An 18,008-nucleotide genomic window follows, 5' to 3' on the forward strand; every position below is an offset into this window, starting at 1 on the left:
TTCCTCCATGTTAAGAAAGGCTGTCCTAGACCATCGCCTGATGATTCTGATTGTTCCATTTGCCATTCAGGTTCCAGAGTTCTAAGTCGGGAAAGATCTACCTCCATAGAGATGTGCGGCTTCTGTTTTCTCGGAAGTCCATGGAAGTTGACAGTGGGGCAGCATATGAACTGAAATCTTACATAGAAACTCCAACAAACCCTCAGTTTTCACCCAGATGTTGAGCCAACGGCCAAGAAGATCTCTGGCTAGATTCAAAGGAAGAAAAGACTTGATTACATATTGAACAGAGACTTTGGTGTGAATGAACATGATGAAAGACATGGACAAGCCCCAGAGATTTTCCTTCAGTATGTTCTGTGTATTTCATGTAGACTGGAAACAAAGTCCTAATCCATTTTTCTACTATAATACATCTTGATTAGGTGTGTGCTGCATTAGCAATTCATGTTAGTTTAGTGTTTACACATTTTATTTTGTTTATTTAATATTTAATGTTTCAGTTACTACACAGTGATTGTTTGTCTTTGTGTTCTAATGTAGCACAAGGCCTATGTAAAATCATATAATGTATTTTTGACAGTAATATTGAAATCTAAAAATATATACAAATCTTTAATTCAGTGTGAGATTTCCTTAAGCGTCATTAGACTTTATAAAATGGACCTGTTCTGTAGTTTTGGAGATTCTGCTATCAATACCCCAGCTTGAGTCACACATGCTTTTAATGACACCTGAGTAGTTAACCCCAGCATCCTCCATGTAACATAGATGTCACCAGCACTATACAGGAGTGGAAATACAATCATGTATGTGGGATCCATCATTGAAGGCCTGAGCTCTTCAACTGGTTCTTTAGTAACATATTAAGAGTCCACAATAAACAAATGGTTAGCCAGTTGATTCCATACTTGCTAATACTAAATCCTTTTTAGATTTCCTCAGAAGATGGCTACGTCATTTAGATGTTTTTCAAACTTTGGCATAAAAGATGATATGCTGCTGACATTAGTCATTAAGATAATGACTAACCAAAGTTGTGGAGCCCCCAATTTGGCCTAACCCACCCTCTCCAGAAACATTTACCTCAATGCAACAATTACAATTCAAAGTCTTCAGTGCCTAGGACATGCCGGCTCATTACAGCTTCATAGACATCTCTGGCCTTTGGAGACAGCACCATAGAAGTCTATTGGGCAATTATACACAGGCCAGGACACTGAAGACTTGTGGTGCTGGAAGTAAATAAACAGTGGAGGCCATGGAAGCCAGATTGAGAGACATATGTTTCTGGGGAAGATGGTTTAAGTTAGGTCAGGAAAGGGTTAGTGGGTTAGGTCAGGAAACGAGGGGAAAAAGAAAAAGTGCCCTTACCCGTTAACGTTTCCAGCGATAATTAAATGTGACCTTTCTGGTCTCCACAATCTTCACATTGAAGGCCCATTAGAAGAGGGTCAGGGCCAAGTTCAGCTTTTACAGTAAATGTCAAGATTTACATAAGTTTTGTGGCCTGCATCTGTAGCTCTATTGAAGGTCCTGGCATGCAATTTCCACTGAAGGTAAGGTGTTTATATTCATCATAGGATTCATTTACACTGCACTTGTTTTTGATGTGTTCACGGTTAGGCTTCATTTACACTGGGTTTATATGAGAAGTGTCAAGAATCCAGCGTATTCCTGCAGCTTGATTCACAGGTGGATGCAGATAGGTGGAGGTGCTCAGCCTGTACAAAGCAATGACAGCGGCTGCAGGCGTCTGGTGGAATTCAGATGTAGTTGCACATGGAGTGGGTACTGTGGTTAGGGACAGATGACCTCCTCAAGGCACAAGCAGTTTGCATCCAAGAGATTTTCTGTTCCTAACTACATGTAATCTCACCATGTTTGAATACATCCAAAGCCACTGCGGTTATTATCAGCTTGTCACAGCTGCTGGCTCGTCTGGATGCAGGCGCCACTAGGCTCACCCCCCCCCTTTCCTAATGGGACTGCATGCAACTAAGGAGGCACAGGGGGCACAGAGTTATTCACCTATGTGAATGCTGGAAGTTTGGGATAGGACAAGCCTTTCAAGCAAAAAAAAAACCCGGTAAGTAAACAAAGCAAAAAAGAATCCGATATCAGCGCTGTGGAGGGGGGGACTGGATGAAGAGGAGGGGAAAGTGCTTTGAGAGGGCAAAGGTCTGCTTTAATGAGGCCTAAAACTCCAGCATTTACCAAACACTTAGGTAAACTGACTCTTTTTAAAGGGTCATCTAAATTGATATTCTGGCCAACGTTTTTCTAGATCTAGACTTCAGGACTGCTGTGCAGAGGTCTCTGCTGGGTTTTGGAAGTCATCTGATGACATTGAAGCCATAGTTCTTAACACAATCAAATCAGTCAAAACACATGCATGGTAGCCTATCACCACCCATGCTTTTTATTTGACTTCAGTAAAATTAAGTACAATTATTTGACATTTTGTAGTACATTATTAAAGAGTTATTCCACTTTTTGGTGAGAAAAAAAACATTCCCCTGTGGGTGATCTATGTGCATTGCAAGGATTTTAACAAATGGTATTGCAGATAGTGATTTTGTCAGAATATCAAAAAGGTAGCAGTTTGTCTGTGTCCATGTCCAGAGTGAATCTGTATGGGAGTGACTTTATAGTTGGCAATCAGATGCTGCACCTGCAGGAAAGTGGCAGGGTCTGCTTCCCTTTGGGAGAAGGTCACCAAAAATGACATTTTTGTTGCAGGGGAAGCAAAAAATTTGACTTGCATCTTAGTTCAGACTTCTGGGAAAATCAGTGATCCAATCGCACAAGCAAGAAATTTAATTTCCAGGGGGTGATCTGTACACAATCTGTGTACAGAACACCTTCAGACTGCCATATTGCATTTTACAGAAAAGTACAGCGCTGCAGATTGAAAAGGAAAGGTGTTTTTTTTTTTTTTTTTTTTTTTTTTTTTTACTTTCAATTACGGTATGATTTGAGTTGCAATTGTATACGCTATATTTGTTTATTGGCACATTTTTTTTTTCAATGAAAGTGGAGTTACCCTTTTTAAATAAAAATAAATAGGAATTTTTTGAACAAATATAACCACAATAAGACCACACAAAGAATGCTTATGTACATGTAATAGATCAGCCAGGTCTCTGTATGTAGGTGTTTTTAACTTCCAGTAATGACACTAGTATCTTACAAGACCAGGGGCGGACTGACCATTCAAGCACTTGGGCACTGCCCGAGGGCCTGGAGTCAGGGGGCCCCATGAGATTCTTTTGGTACCTTTTCATAGGCTTTTTTGGGTGTGGTTTGAGTGTGGGCAAAGACACAGGGGCCCCATGATCTCCTATTGCCCAGGGACCCCATGAGTTGTCCGCCCCTGTACAAGACTATAGATGCTTTTATAATTGGGGTGGAACCACAAATAGAGGTAAACCCTGACTCACAACTGTTTACAGGGCATATACATAAACATTGAAAAGTGATGGCAGAATGAGACTGAGTGGTCCATCGAGTATGTCCTCCACTTAACTTTTTGTCTGCTTATAGATTTGTTTGTCGCAAGCATGTTTGAAGCTATTTACTGTTGACTGGCTCACTACCTCTGCTGAAAGATTATTCTAAGCATCCACTATTCTTTCAGTAAAATAATACTTTGTGATTAGTTTTGTACTAGTAGATGAACTCTGTTAAGAAATTAGGAAATTCACAAATATGGGTCTTCTAAATGCAGTTCTCCCTTTGTCTGTATATTTGCTGTGAGAGAATCGCAGTGATCTAATATGGGTGACTGCAGCTAGCCAGAATACCGTTCCATGGCTTTTAATGGCAAAGCTGCTTAGATTTCTAAATATAGTCTATGAACAATATTAAATCGTGTTTTTGAAGCTGGGGGGGTTGGTAACTAGATCTAAATTGGACACAGAATGTAGTGTGTGCCTGCCTGGCTAAAGGGTCCGTATTTATGGATGTTTACGTTTTTTACTTCTGATGTGTTGGTGAATCATTCAAGTAACTGGAACTCCATGTTGGAGTTTTTATTGGAACTTATCGGGTTGTATTCAGGGCTATTGCTGTTTTTTGCAATATTGTTTATTCTTAGGGATAAGGTTCACCACGACAGAACCCAGCTCCCCAGGTTCTTATTGACAATAGTTTGCCTAATAGTCCCCAAAATGATCAGATCTAAACAGCAGGATTTGCCTCCTATTGTCTTCCATGGGATTTGCTGCAAAATTTGAATTTGACAAACTTCAAACCAGATTAGCTGGTCCTTTGGCAAATCAATCCCTATCAGATTCCTCATCATTGTTTGTTGTTTATACAAGTCAATAGGAATTGGTCAACATCCCAAATACAAATTTAGTTTTACTAGTTTTCAGTTTGACTTCTTATAGTTTTTTGCTCATATACATGTAACCCTTACCAACAGCTTTCCACTCCCTGTTGTTGTACTTACCTCCCTGGATGAGGAACTGGCCATGCCCACACAGCTGGTGTTGCAGTCTGGGGATTTTAAATTCCTGGTCGTCTTCCCCTTTTGTTTTCTGTAGGGCTTCAAGGATGGATCACAGCATTTCTGACCAATCATAATCACTCTGATCCATCCTGGAAGCCCTGCAGAAATAAGAGGGAGTAGAGCAGGGATTGCAAACACCCAAACTGCTACACTGACAACTCACCACCCACAGAGATAAGTACAGCAAGGACCAAGGAAGGGGGATCGGGGGGGGGGGAGGGGGTGTAGGATCTCCTCAGTGATGAATGATTCTGGAAGTGACAAGGATGTCATCACTCCCAGATTTCAGTGTTGTCTTTACCTGGCTGGTACACATGATCTGTGTTTGATCAGATGTTTTAAAGGGCATGGGAAATGTGGGGGGGTCTAATAGACCCCTGATGTCTCAATAACAAATACCCACCACAGCCTAAAGCTATCACTGTTCACCCCTTGTGATAACAATAAAGCTAAATGAAAGAGTGGTTTTAAAAATGTACATAAAATGATTTAAAAGCACCCCTGTCCCCTCGTGCTTGCATGCCAATATAGGTCCAGAACACACATGCAAACAGCGACTTTTCACCACACATGAGGTATCCCCACGAAGGCCAGAACCAGAATTGTAGTGCCATAGCTCACATAGAACTCTAAACTGATAACCTGTAAAGGCTTTTAAAGCCTCACCTAGGGACACTTTTAGGTGCTGTAGTTTGTCACCATTTTACAGGAATGCGCAATATTAAATCTTGACATGATGGGTGTCTTATTTTCTTAACACAACAAGATATTTTATATTTTACCAAAAAAGTGGGTATTATATGGTTTTTGTACAAATATTCATTTAAGTGTATTTTTTCCTTAAAATTTCTGTTTGATAAACGGTTGCACAATTATGTTAATTGCAATAGCAACCATTTTATTCTCCAGGGCCTTTGCTTTCAGAAAATGTTTGGGGTTCTAAGTAATTTTCTAGCAAAAAAAGCAGGTTGTGACATGTATGTGACAGATGAAAAAACTAACCCGGTGAGCAAGCAGTTAAAGGAGAAGTCCACCCATAATATCTGTCAAATTTGAAAGCCGTGCAGTGCTCTGCCTACACGGCTGCATCATTTATTCACGGGCTCCTGAGAATGAATGAACTACAAGTCCCGGCAGTCTTAGCGGTTGTTGGCTTGAAGCTTTCAATGAATACCACGGCACTGTGGATTACTGGGGTTGTTAATTGAAGCTTCCTGTGAGAATATCTGCTTGGCTCATACATCCCATATATACCGTGCGGCAAGCAGATATTTTGACAGGTCAGCAGGAGACCTGCATGGCATCAATGATCTACTGATCACTGGTGCAATGCTTTCCAGGCTCCTGTAGACAAAAATAATAAATGCACATTTTTTTTTTTTAATCTGCAAAAAAAGTGCATTTATTATGTTTGTCTAAAAGGTGACTTTATCCTTTTTAACCTCTTCAAGTCCAGGACACTTTCACCCCCTTCCTGTCCAGGCCAATTTTCAGCTTTCAGTGCTATCACACTTTGAATGCCAATTGCACGGTCATGCAACACTGTACCCATATAAATTTTTGATCATTTTGAGACAGATAAAACTTTATTTTGGTGGTATTTATTCATCACTGGGATTTTTATTTCTTTTGCTATATAAATTAAAATGTCCAAACATTTTGGAAAAGTGTTTTTCTTCTAAAATTTTGCAAATAATCTTTCTTCAAAAATCTTGGCCAAAATGTATTCATCTATCCTTTTTGGTAAAATAAAAGAAAAACAAATAAAAAAATAACCAAAAATTATAATTTTTTTTAAACATACTGTCCCCCTAGCAGTATGGGGGGGTGATGAAGATTTTTTTTTTTTTAACACTGATTGCTTTTACAGCCTTTATGTGTGATAAAGCAATCATTTCTCCTTCTCTCTGGCTGCATTCTTGCAGCCATTGAGAAATACTGTGCGAGCTGTGATTGGTCACAGCTTGTCGCATGGTACAAGACTGTTGTGAATAGCCTTGTACCATGTGACCTCTGTGATCATTCACAAGTAGTAAGCAATGATGTCAGAAGTGACATCTTGGTTACTACTATTCATGTGATCACTGAATGGCCAATCGGTGATCACCTGATTGGGACCTCACACAGAGGTCCCGTACAGTGATCAGTGTTTCTCCGGACACAGCAGGCACTGGATCGCGGTGCCGCGCGCTCCCAGACGGGGAGGATGTTTATAAAGGCCACCCGCTCCTGCAATGCTCCCGTATGGCCATTTATATACATGTGCCGGACAGGAAGTGGTTAAAGCAAACCCATAACCCCTGTGGTGCCTGCTGGTGCTGCCAAACCAGCGGTTTTAATTTTGCATTAAAGCAGTAATAAACCCCAAAAATGTGATATATTGCCGTTTACCAATCATTAGATGTTGTGTGTGCATTAGTTTTTCCTTTTTTAGCTAGTGATCTGGCCAGTAACACACCTCCTCTCTGAATGCAGGAGCACAGGGGGTACCGCAGAGAGCAGTATGGTCAGTCTGGGTGGAAGAGAGTGTTAGATTTACTAGCAAATTTAAATGCATTAAAAAAATTGAAACTGAATTCCAACTATTACTAGCAGCTGCAGCAACCTGTTTTTTCTTTTGGGATAAAGGTTTTACAAATATAAAAGCTGATCATTGTAAGCACCCTGTCAGTAGTAAGACCCAATTCACAGCTTGGATAGCGAGAATGTGCATTCCCTTTTGTGAGTTTCTTGCATGATTTACAGGCATTTTTACATGAGGCCTAAAAGGATGCCCATTCACTTGAATATGCTGCCTTATGCATGTTTGTCCTCCAAAAGAAGTTTATGCACGGTTTTGGGCGACGAGCTTTATGTAACTTTTTCACATGTGTTTTGCCACGATTGCCACATGATTTTGACGGACGATTGCAGCAAAATTGCACTGCATTTGAGCTGCCATTAACAATGAATGGCACCCAAATGCACATTGCGTGTTTTTGATGTGATTTCAGTGCAGTTTGGATTTGGGGTCTAAATGGTTTGTCTTAAACCTGGAACTGCTCTATCTGCAGGACAGCTTGTTCTTTTGAAAAACTACACTTACTGGCCAGATCACAGGGTGAAAATAAAGGAAACCAAGCCTAAAAAAAAAGAAAACTAATGCAGCCATAACATTGGCAAGCTGTAACTTAACCACTTTAGGACCACCCCATAGCAGACTTACTGCTACAGGGTGGTCCTCCTGTGCAAAATTGCGTATATAAATGTGGTTATGCACTTCTGCCTAGGGGGTGTGCTACCGGCGGTCCGCTACTGCTGTGATTACAACAGAAACCAATCAGCGGGTGCCAACCAATGGATGTCCACCAGCACCTACCGGTCTTCAGGCAGAGAGACAGAACAGAGCTCTGCTTATGTAAACAAGGCAGAACTTCCTTCTGACAGCAGGGGAAGTAATTGATCTTGTGTCGCTGCAAAACGGGAAATGAGATCCATCACTTCCCTTAGTAAAAGCAGCACACACAAGACACACAGGCACACAGTTAACCCTTTGATTGCCCTAGATGTTCAACCCCTTCCCAGCCAGGGTCGTTAGTACAGTGACCGTGTATATTTTTAGCACTGATCACTGTATTAGTTTCACCGGTTCCCACAAAGTGTCAGTGTCACATTGCTGTAATATCACAGTCCCACTATGTCACTGGTCACCACCATTACTAGTATTAAAATAACTCCAGTATATATACCATAGTTTGTAGAAGCTATAAGTTGTTATTATTATTATTATACAGGATTTATATAGCGCCAACGGTTTGCTCAGCGCTTTACAATATAACGGGAGACAATACAGCAACAATACAGTTCAATACAAGAGGATTAGGAGGACCCTGCTCCTTGGAGCTCACAATCTACGTTTTGCGCAAACCAATCAATGTATGCTTATTGAGTTGTTGTTTTTTGGGGGGGGGGAGGAGGGGTTACCAAAAATATGTAGCAGAATATGTATTGTCCTTAATTCATGAGGAAATTACATATTTTATTTTCCTTTTATACTTTCTGCTAAAAAGCATATCCTGTTAAAATTTTATATATATATATATATATACACACACTTTTTTCTTCTTCAAAATTGTCACCTTTTTTATGAGGAAATTTGAGTTTTTTATTTTACAGGATATGCTTTTTTAGCAGAAAGTAAAATAAATATACATTTATTTTTTTCAAAATTGTCGGCTTTTTTTGTTTATAGCAAAAAACAAAAAAAAAACACAGTGGTGATCAAATACCACTAATAGAAATCTCTATTTGTTTGAAAAAAAAAAAAAAGAGATACATTTCATTTTATGTACAGCATTGCATAACCATGCAATTGTCAAAGTTAATGCAGCCCCGTATTGCAAAAAATGACCTTGTCATGAAGGGGGGGGGGGGGTTAATCTTCCAGAGGGCAAGTGGTTTATGAATGCTTTTGCTTTTGGGGTTTAATACCACTTTAAGGACACTTCTGGTGCTTGTCAGTTCTCCCTCAACAAGTCAGGCAGGGTTGTGTCATCATACATGCCCTATTAAAAAAAAAACCTCATTGCTGGAACACAGGAGATGTCATGTTCGTGTCTACAGTACTGCCAGTGCAGTGATGACTAATGTGCCAAATCATTCTTATTAATTGTAGTCACAGACAATGCATTTTTCAATTACCAGTGTTTAGTGCTGTTAGCAGCTTGTTTATCTCTCTGTGTGCTATCATTTCACAAAGAAGGCACAGCAAGGTGATCATTGCAGGCCTCTTATACATACAATGGCCTGCAGGAGATACACAGTCAGTTCAAGGGCTTATTATTGGCTTTGCTGTGGTGTGGATATAGACCTATGGGCTCCAGTTCAAATTCTGGACCTCCTGCAATGTCTTTCTGCATTCTTACACAATGGTCATGGTAAAAGAGTACACACATCTGTTTACTACCCACACATAAAACCTTACCCAAGAGTAGTATTAAACTTAAGTTTTTTTTTTTTTAGTTTAACATGTTGAAATTTAATGCAATACAAAAACAAAATATTTGTTAAAACAATTATCCCAGCACTTGCACTTGAAATGAACAACTTTCAATGCTGTTGCCCTCTAAGTGCTCCTTCTCCAAACCTCTGCTCTCTACAGGAAATAGTTAACAGTGGACAGTGCAGTCATGAGTCAGTCTTAGCTTGGAGAAAAGAGGGGGAGGAGCAGGGGAGTGCCTTGCCATCCTAGGCAATAGGGCTGTGTGTTTCTCTTGATGCACACAGTGTAGGGAGACAGAACTGTAGACTCCAGGAAACCTGGGGCAGTGGTCATAGAGCCAGTTTAAATTGGAATATAGACCCTGACCTTTGCTACATTCATGGATTACACCCACTCCCAGCCACCTGTCCTGACTTTTCCAGAGTGCCTTCCATCTTGTTTCTCTGTGCATCTACTCTCTTCTACCTTGGATCTATTAGCGACATTTTACATCCAGAACATATGGTTTTTGTGTATTTAGGTTGGTCATTGATTATGCAGTTTTTTTCCTTCAACCAGGGGTTGAAGAAAAAAAAAATCACTTGATTCCCCCCCAGTAACACAGGGTTGAGCGGGAGGATTTCCTACTGTCATAATACAATAATCACTGCTGCAGGCTATAACCAGGAGCAGTGATTTTATGGAAAAAACAAAAAACACCCCACAGGCTGATTGTACTGAAGTCAATCGATAGCTGACTTCAGTACAACTAACCTGCACATACAGTGGGTATAGAAAAGAATCACTCCCCTTTTAAAATATTTACATTTTGTTTCTTTGCAGCCTGAAATGAAGACACACAGTTTTTGTTTTATCCAGATGTATTTACTCAGTGCAACTTATAACATCCAAGTGAAAGAAATAACAACCTATCACAAAAAAAAAAAAATTTCAAAAACTTGTGCCAGTATTTTGTTGAACTGCCTTTTGCTTTAACCACTTGGTAACCGCGCTATAGCCGAATGACTGCTACAGCGCAGTTACGCAGTTCTGGGAGGGCGTCGTATGACGTCCTCCCAGAACGCACCCTCCTGCGCAACCGGCGATCTCCGTGATCGCTGTATCTACGTCACACAGCTGATCACGTGATGAGGTAAAAGGACAATCGCAGAGGCCTTTTACAACGTGATCAGCTGTGTCCAATGACACAGCAGATCACAGAGTAAATACAGTTGACAGTTATCGGTAGCAGTTTCCTCATGCTGTCAGAGGAGATCGGCACTGATGATCAGTGCCCCCCACCAGTGTGTTCCATCAGTGCTGCCCAGCAGTGCCGTCAGTCAGGGCTGTCAGTGTCACCTATCGGTGCCTCCTCATCAGTGCAGCCTATCCGTCCCACCTCATCAGTGCCCATCAGTGCAGCCTCATCAACACTCACCGGTGAAGGAGAAAAATTACCTGTTTTGCTAACGTTTGAAATAGAAACAAATGTTTTAATTTTTTGCTAATTTTTTATTTATAGCGCAAAAAATAAAACACCCAGCGATTAGTAAATACCACCAACTCTATTTGTGTGAAAAAATGATAAAAATATCATATGGGTACAGTGTACAATGACTGCGCAATTGTCCTTAAAAGTGTGACAGCGCTGAAAATTGGCCTGGGCAGGAAGGGGGTATAAATGCCGAGTAGGCAAGTGCTTAATTCCAGGCTTTAGTCTGTTGGGATAGGTCTGTGCTAACTTTGCAATATTTGCCCATTCTTTGCAGAACTGCTTAGGTTCAGTTAAATTTGATGGTGATCATTTGTGGACTGCAGTCTTCCAAGTCGGCCATGCAAGAACATTCACCTTTTTCTCCTTCAAACACTGGTCATTTTTGCTTTGGGTCATTGACATGTTGGAAACCTTTTTCCCATTGACAACTTTCTGGCAGGGCAGCAGATTTTCCTCAAGAATTTGATGGTATTTTCCCCCATACATTTTTCCTTCTATCCTGACGCGTGCTCCAGTCCTTGCTGCAAAGAAACCCCCCATAACAGGATATTACCACCTCCATGCTTTACTGTAGGAATGGTGTAATTTCAATGGCGAGCTGTATTGGATTTCCACCAGACATTTTGTTTAATGTTGAGGCAAAATAATTTAATTTCAGTCTTTTCTGACCAGAACACCTTTTTCATTGTGGTCTCAGAATCTTCAAGGTGCGTTTTGGCATGTCTGCATGTGGCCTTTCTTGAGGAGAGGCTTTTTTCTTGCAACCTTCCCATACGAGCCACATTTGTGGAGAATTTGTGATATTGTTGTCTCATGCACACAATGACCACTCTTTGTCATAAATTCCTGCAACTGCTTCAGAGTTGATGTAGGCCTCTTGGTAGCCTCTCTGACCAGTGTCCTCCTGGCTCTCATCCAGTTCGGAGTGATGTCCTGCTCCATGGAGGGTCTTTGTTGTACCAAATACCTTCAACTTCTTAATAATTATTATTATTATTATTATTATTCAGTATTTATAAAGCGCCAATAGTTCGCTCAGCGCTGTACATTACAAAGGGGGACAGAACATGTGACAGAACAATACCAATACAATGCAAAACATGAGGGGATCGAGGGCCCTGCTCTTTCAAGCTTACAATCTAGGAGGGAGGGGATGGTGGCACAGGAGGAGATAGCTGTGGGGGATGGAGTGGTAGGAAGAGTGGAGGAGGTCGGCAAGTTAGCAGGGGGCGGGGTAGGCTTCCCTGAAGAGATGGGTTTTCAGGGTGCGCCTAAAGGAGAGGAGAGTAGGTGATAATCTGATGGGTTGGGGCAGGGAGTTCCAGAGGATGGGTGACACCCTGGAGAAGTCCTGGAGGCGGGCATGGGAGGAGGAGACCAGGGAACTAGAGAGAAGGAGGTCTTGTGAGGAGCGGAGTGTGCGTGCTGGGCGGTACTTGGATATTAGGTCAGTGATGTAGTTCGGGGCAGTATGGTGGACAGCTTTGTACGTCAGTGTTAGGATTTTGAATTTGATCCGTTGCGCAATCGGAAGCCAGTGGAGGGATTGGCAGAGGGGGGTGGCGGAGACGGAGCGGTTGGAAAGGTGAATGAGTCTGGCAGCCGTATTCAGGATGGACTGAAGCGGGGATAGCCAGCGGCGAGGCAGGCCAGTGAGGAGGGAGTTGCAGTAGTCGAGTCGCGATATGATGAGGGAGTGGATGAGCTGTTTAGTGGTTTCTGGAGTTAGGAACGTGCGGATTTTGGCGATGTTGCGGAGGTGGAGTCTGCATGAGTTTGTTAAAGAGTGGACTTGGGGCTGGAAGGATAGGTTGGAGTCCAAAATGACACCAAGTACTCTGGCCTGCGGGGCGGGTTTGATGGTGGCGTTGTTGGACATGATGGAGAAGTCAATGGGGGGGGGTGTCCGGGCTGGAGGGAAGACAAGAAACTCGGTTTTGGAGAGGTTCAGTTTAAGGAAGTGGAGCGACATCCAGTCTGATATGTCGCTCAACAGGTGTGTGATTCGGGCGGAGACCGAGGGGGTGAGGTGGGGGGTTGAGAGATAGATTTGTGTGTCGTCGGCATAGAGGTGGTAGTTGAAGCCGTGAGAGTGTATGAGTTGGCCAAGGGAGGAGGTGTAGATGGAGAAGAGAAGGGGCCCGAGGACAGAGCCTTGGGGGACCCCAACAGAGAGGGGGAGTGAGAGGGAGGTGGTGGCATTATAGGTAACGCTGAAAGAGCGTTGTGACAGGTAGGATGAGAGCCAGGAGAGAGCAGAATCTCTGAGGCCGAGGGAGTGTAGTTTTTTGAGGAGGAGGGGGTGGTCGACTGTGTCAAAGGCCGCAGAGAGGTCAAGGAGTAGGAGCACTGAATAGTGGCCATTAGCTTTGGCGGTTAGCAGGTCGTTGGAGAGTTTGAGTAAGGCAGTTACGGTGGAGTGTAGGGGACGGAAGCCGGACTGTAGGGGATCGAGGAGGTTGTTGTCGTTGAGGTGAGAGCATAGGCGGGCGTAGACTAGGCGCTCGAGGAGTTTAGATGTAAATGGGAGCAGGGAGATGGGTCTGAGGTTGTTCGGGTCATTGGGGTCCAGGGAGGGCTTTTTAAGTATGGGGGTGATGTGTGCATGTTTCAGAGGGGAAGGGAAAGTGCCGGAGGAGAGGGAGAGATTGAAGATGTGGGTGAGGGAGCGTAGGATGGAGGGGGAGGGAGGTTGTAGGAGTTGTGTGGGGATAGGGTCAAGGGGGCAGGTGGTGAGGCGGGCATCAGAGAGGATCTTGGAGACTTCTTCGATGGTAGTAAGGTCAAAGGTGCGGAGTGTTGGGGGAGCTTCAGTATGAGGAATGTAGGGTGGGGTGGGAGAGGAGGTCAGAGCAGTGGTGGGGCCGTGGGAGAGGGGTGTAGAGGGGGTAGCTGAGTGAGGGGGAAGGGGGTTGGAGGGAGTTTGAGCAGCGACGAAGTCCCTGTGGGTTATGTCGAGGGGGAGGGGGGATGAGGGGGTAGCTGTGTGAGAGGAGACGGGTTGAGAAGGCGTGCGAGTTGCGGCAATGTCCTTGCGAATTGTGTCAATCTTGTTTTTGAAGTGATTGGCAATCTCAAGGGCAGTGAGTGAGGTGCTGGGTGGAGGTGGGGGTGGCGAGAGTAGAGAGTTGAAGGTGGAGAAGAGTCGGCGAGGATTGGAGGAGAGGGCCTTGATGAGGGTCAGGAAGTAGGCTTGTTTGGCAGTATGGAGGAAGGAGGTGTAGGTGTGGAAGGCAGATTTGTATCGGGTGAAGGCTTGTTGGGATTTGGTTTTGCGCCATAGTCGCTCCAGGGCACGACTGTGTCGTTTGAGGGTTTTGGTGTGATCAGTCTGCCAGGGCTGGAGCGGTCGGGGTCTGATGTTGCGTGTGGTTAAAGGCGCTAGTGAGTCAAGGGCTGTTGACAGCGCATTGTTGTAGGCGGTCATAGCCAAGTCGGGGCAGGACAGGGGGAGGATGCTGTCATGGAGTTGATCAACTGCGGAGTGGAGGGAGGCAGGGTTAAGGTTGCGGAGGTTACGGCTGGTAGTAGTGTGACATTTGGAGGGGTAGGTGTTGGAGGATGAGGAGATAGAGAAGGTGATCAGGTTGTGGTCAGAGAGAGGGAAGGGGGTGTTAGTGAGGTTGTGGGGAGCGCAGCGGTTGGAGAAGACAAGATCAAGGATATTACCGGATATTAATAATAGACTTCACTCTGCTTCTAGGCATTGATAAAGCCTTTGAATTTTTTCGTATCCATCTGCTGACTTGTGCCTGTTCTTAAAATTTATCCCAGAGATCTTTTCACAGTGCCTTGCCACCCATAGTTGATACTAGTGTTTGCTTCAGTTGCACTACAGGGACTAAAATTCTCCAGGAAATCTCTTTTCATTCTGAGCTAATCAAAATGATCACAGCTAAAAGTTAAATGGCTTTGTGTACCATTGAGAAGGTGACTAGCTACACCGGATTGAGTTTACAGGTCATTTTTAGGAGGGGGGGGGTGAGTCGTTTTTCCAACTAAGTGATTGTGTTTTTTAATTTAATTTAGAATTTAATTCTGGCAAACAAAACCTGTCTTTATTTCAGGCTGTAAAGCAACAAAAAGTGATTCTTTTAAAGGGGGCTGCTTTTTTTTCTATACCCACTGTAGATGGGTTGAAATGTGGCCAGTTCCTGCAGAACTGGCCTGCTTGCCTTAAAGTGGAGCTACAGTAACGTCCACCATACTTACCTCTCCTTCAATGGTCCATGTGCCGGAGTTCAGTCATACCAGCACACAGGATCTGTGCTGGAATGTAAACTGAGCTGCACATGAATGTTGGTGAGGCTGAGATGATATCTGAATACAAGGTCCCCAAACTCCAAAGTTTTTACAAATCCTAGTAGATGTGTAAAGATGTGGAAGCAAATATATCTAGTGAGCTATCTAAGAGAAGTTCAATCGCATAGACATGCTACAGCACGTATTGTAATACACATAGCTTCTGATGGAGAATGAAGAGGGCGGTTGCCATAATGTAGTTTGCTATAGATTGCCTAAAATTCTGTTTTCACAACAATGTCAGATCATACCTTTCTGGTTCTGCAAATTCAGCCAAGACAACCAACCCAATGGTAACGCCTTATGAATGTGCGCCAATACATTTTATTAGCAGTACTGGAACACAAGTCTAAACATAGATGGCTATTTACAAAAAAAAAAATAAAAAGACGATTCAACAAGAGCCTGCAGATCGACATTCATTTTAAAGGCAATCAAAACACATTAGGTTGCTATAATGCAAGTAGATCAATGATGTTTAGTACACATTATATCTCTCACTCATTGAGGAATCATTCACACTGGAATGGAGGCTCTAATGCAATGTTTCACAATGTTAGTTACACCAGGGCACTGTAAATTCTTCCGAAGCCTTCCATGCCCCCCCCCCCACAAAAAAAAACCCACAGCGACTTACCTGGACTTGAAGCATACTGCATTTTATTGCAGTTCAATGCACATGACACAATCAGGGGAATTCAGTGAAGCACTAGTGACAGTTTTCTGGCACTATGGCCCTTTAAAAAGGCCTGTGCCAGATTAAAAAAATCCCTACTACCTGTTTCTGTATATTTACCACCACAGGCTGCAGATTCAGGTAGTTCACAAAATTAAAAAATAATCCCCTCCAGTTCGTAAATAACAAAACTGGAGGTAATTAAGATAATCTCTAACTTGGCGTACAGAGACAGGCATAGTGCTTGTCCCTATACATAGTGTATCAGGCTCATTTACTGCTGCTACCCTAAGATCATCTCTAACTTGGCGTACAGAGACAGGCATAGTGCTTGTCCCTTTACATAGTGTATCAGGCTCATTTACTGCTGCTACCCTAAGATCATCTCTAACTTGGCGTACAGAGACAGGCATAGTGCTTGTCCCTATACATAGTGTATCAGGCTCATTTACTGCTGCTACCCTAAGATCATCTCTAACTTGGCGTACAGAGACAGGCATAGTGCTTGTCCCTATACATAGTGTATCAGGCTCATTTACTGCTGCTACCCTAAGATCATCTCTAACTTGGCATACAGAGACAGGCATAGTGCCTGTCTCTATAAATAGTGTATCAGGCTTATTTACTGCTGCTAGCCTCTCTTAAGGAGGTAGTTGGCTTCACAACCAGCAGCCTCCCAGCAACCAGTAGTAGGTGAAGCCTGATTGGAAAGCTGAGACACTAGTTCCTCACAAGGTCTGATCTCGCCTTTTATTTAAAATTGGGCAGTGGGCAGATTCTTTAGCCAATAGCAGGCTGTTTATAAGCTAAGGCTCCTCCCACTACCTGATGTCAATTACAAGGGGAGCAGATCTGATGAAGAACTGTGTGAATCCCCATCTGGCCACCTGCCCTCAGGTACACAATTCCCTGCCGCTGTGCTGTCTGACAGATGCAGCTGCAGGGATGAAGCACAGCTGCACTGAGGGCACATTGCCTGTGTGGATGTTCTGGTCTCAGTGCACCTCAACAAGCTGTGCATGCTCCATATTCAGATTTCTCTACAACAGGTACATGAATCTGTCGCCCACGCAAGCATTTGTCATGTGGATGCACGTCAGAATCCTAATGCGTGTCTTAGAGACTCTTAAATAATTCCCCAGAATGTGTTGTGGTGTTCTGCTTGGCAGCACACATATCATTTTAAGGGGCATCAAGGTTGCATTCACAATAAATGCCACTGCAGCGCACCAATGCATGCAATGTGCATTACTGTACATTGGCCAGACATTGTACTCTGCTGTAATGCTTTTAATGCCTGGCCAGACTAATATTTTTTCATATGAAAGATGGTGAGAGGTTGATATACTCCCTTAGGGTTCTTTCAGAAAGGCAGTAACATTACCGCCTTCTGAAAAGTGATTCACGGTAGATTTATTTTCAGAGGGCAGCATAACTGGGGCAGACAGATGTTCAGAAGGTGCTACTGCCATTTCCTGATGCCTGTTTTTTTTAAATTTTACTTTGCAGGACCATGCTGCAACTGTGCAGGCAAGCATTAGGCTTGTGGTTGCAATGTGATCACCATTGATCTCAATGGGCAGGTTCGATAGGCAATGCCACCTGTCAAACTTTGCAGTCTGCAGATCATCAGTTGCTTCTAGTCCAGAGACCCCTGGGGATCTGTGCCTCAAAGCTATGCTCAGAGGAGGAGGAAGAATTACCCCAACTGCACTGTACCGGCCATTGCCTAAAGGACCAGCATTCCCTCAACTGGGGAATAGGTGCATGGACAACAGGAGAGTCAATGTGGGTATTGAGGAATAGGAAGATTATACTAGGGGGTAATGGTGTAAGAGAAGGGTGGTGGGACATACTTGAAGAAGAATCTGTGGCAAATTAAGGCAGGAACAGTCTTAGCGTTGAGTGAAGAGGCATTGGAGTAAGAGATGATGGGGTCTAGAGGTACTGGGGTGAAAGAAGACAGGTCTAGAGGTATTGGGGTAAGAGAAGGCAAGTCTAGAGGTACTGAGGTAAGAGGAGATGGGTCTAGAGGTCATAGAATAAGAGGGGATGTGTC

At 43.3% G+C, this 18,008-nt stretch overlaps 1 protein-coding gene across 1 annotated transcript in view; it reads left to right on the top strand.

Moving 5' to 3' along the window:
- The window catches only part of LOC149455881 (atos homolog protein A-like), a 49,459-nt gene extending 48,840 nt beyond the window's left edge, over window positions 1-619 (top strand). Inside the window, exon 11 of the mRNA XM_089685753.1 lies at window positions 71-619. Coding sequence (XP_089541879.1) covers window positions 71-224 — 154 coding nt within the window. The 3' untranslated portion in view covers window positions 225-619. The remainder of the gene's footprint in view (window positions 1-70) is intronic.
- Window positions 620-18,008: the final 17,389 nt, after the last annotated feature.

Source organism: Staurois parvus, unplaced genomic scaffold (genome assembly GCF_062004578.1).
Source record: "Staurois parvus isolate SC_StPar_1 unplaced genomic scaffold, SC_StPar_1.0 ptg000385l, whole genome shotgun sequence".
In the NCBI taxonomy this organism is placed as follows: domain Eukaryota; kingdom Metazoa; phylum Chordata; class Amphibia; order Anura; family Ranidae; genus Staurois; species Staurois parvus.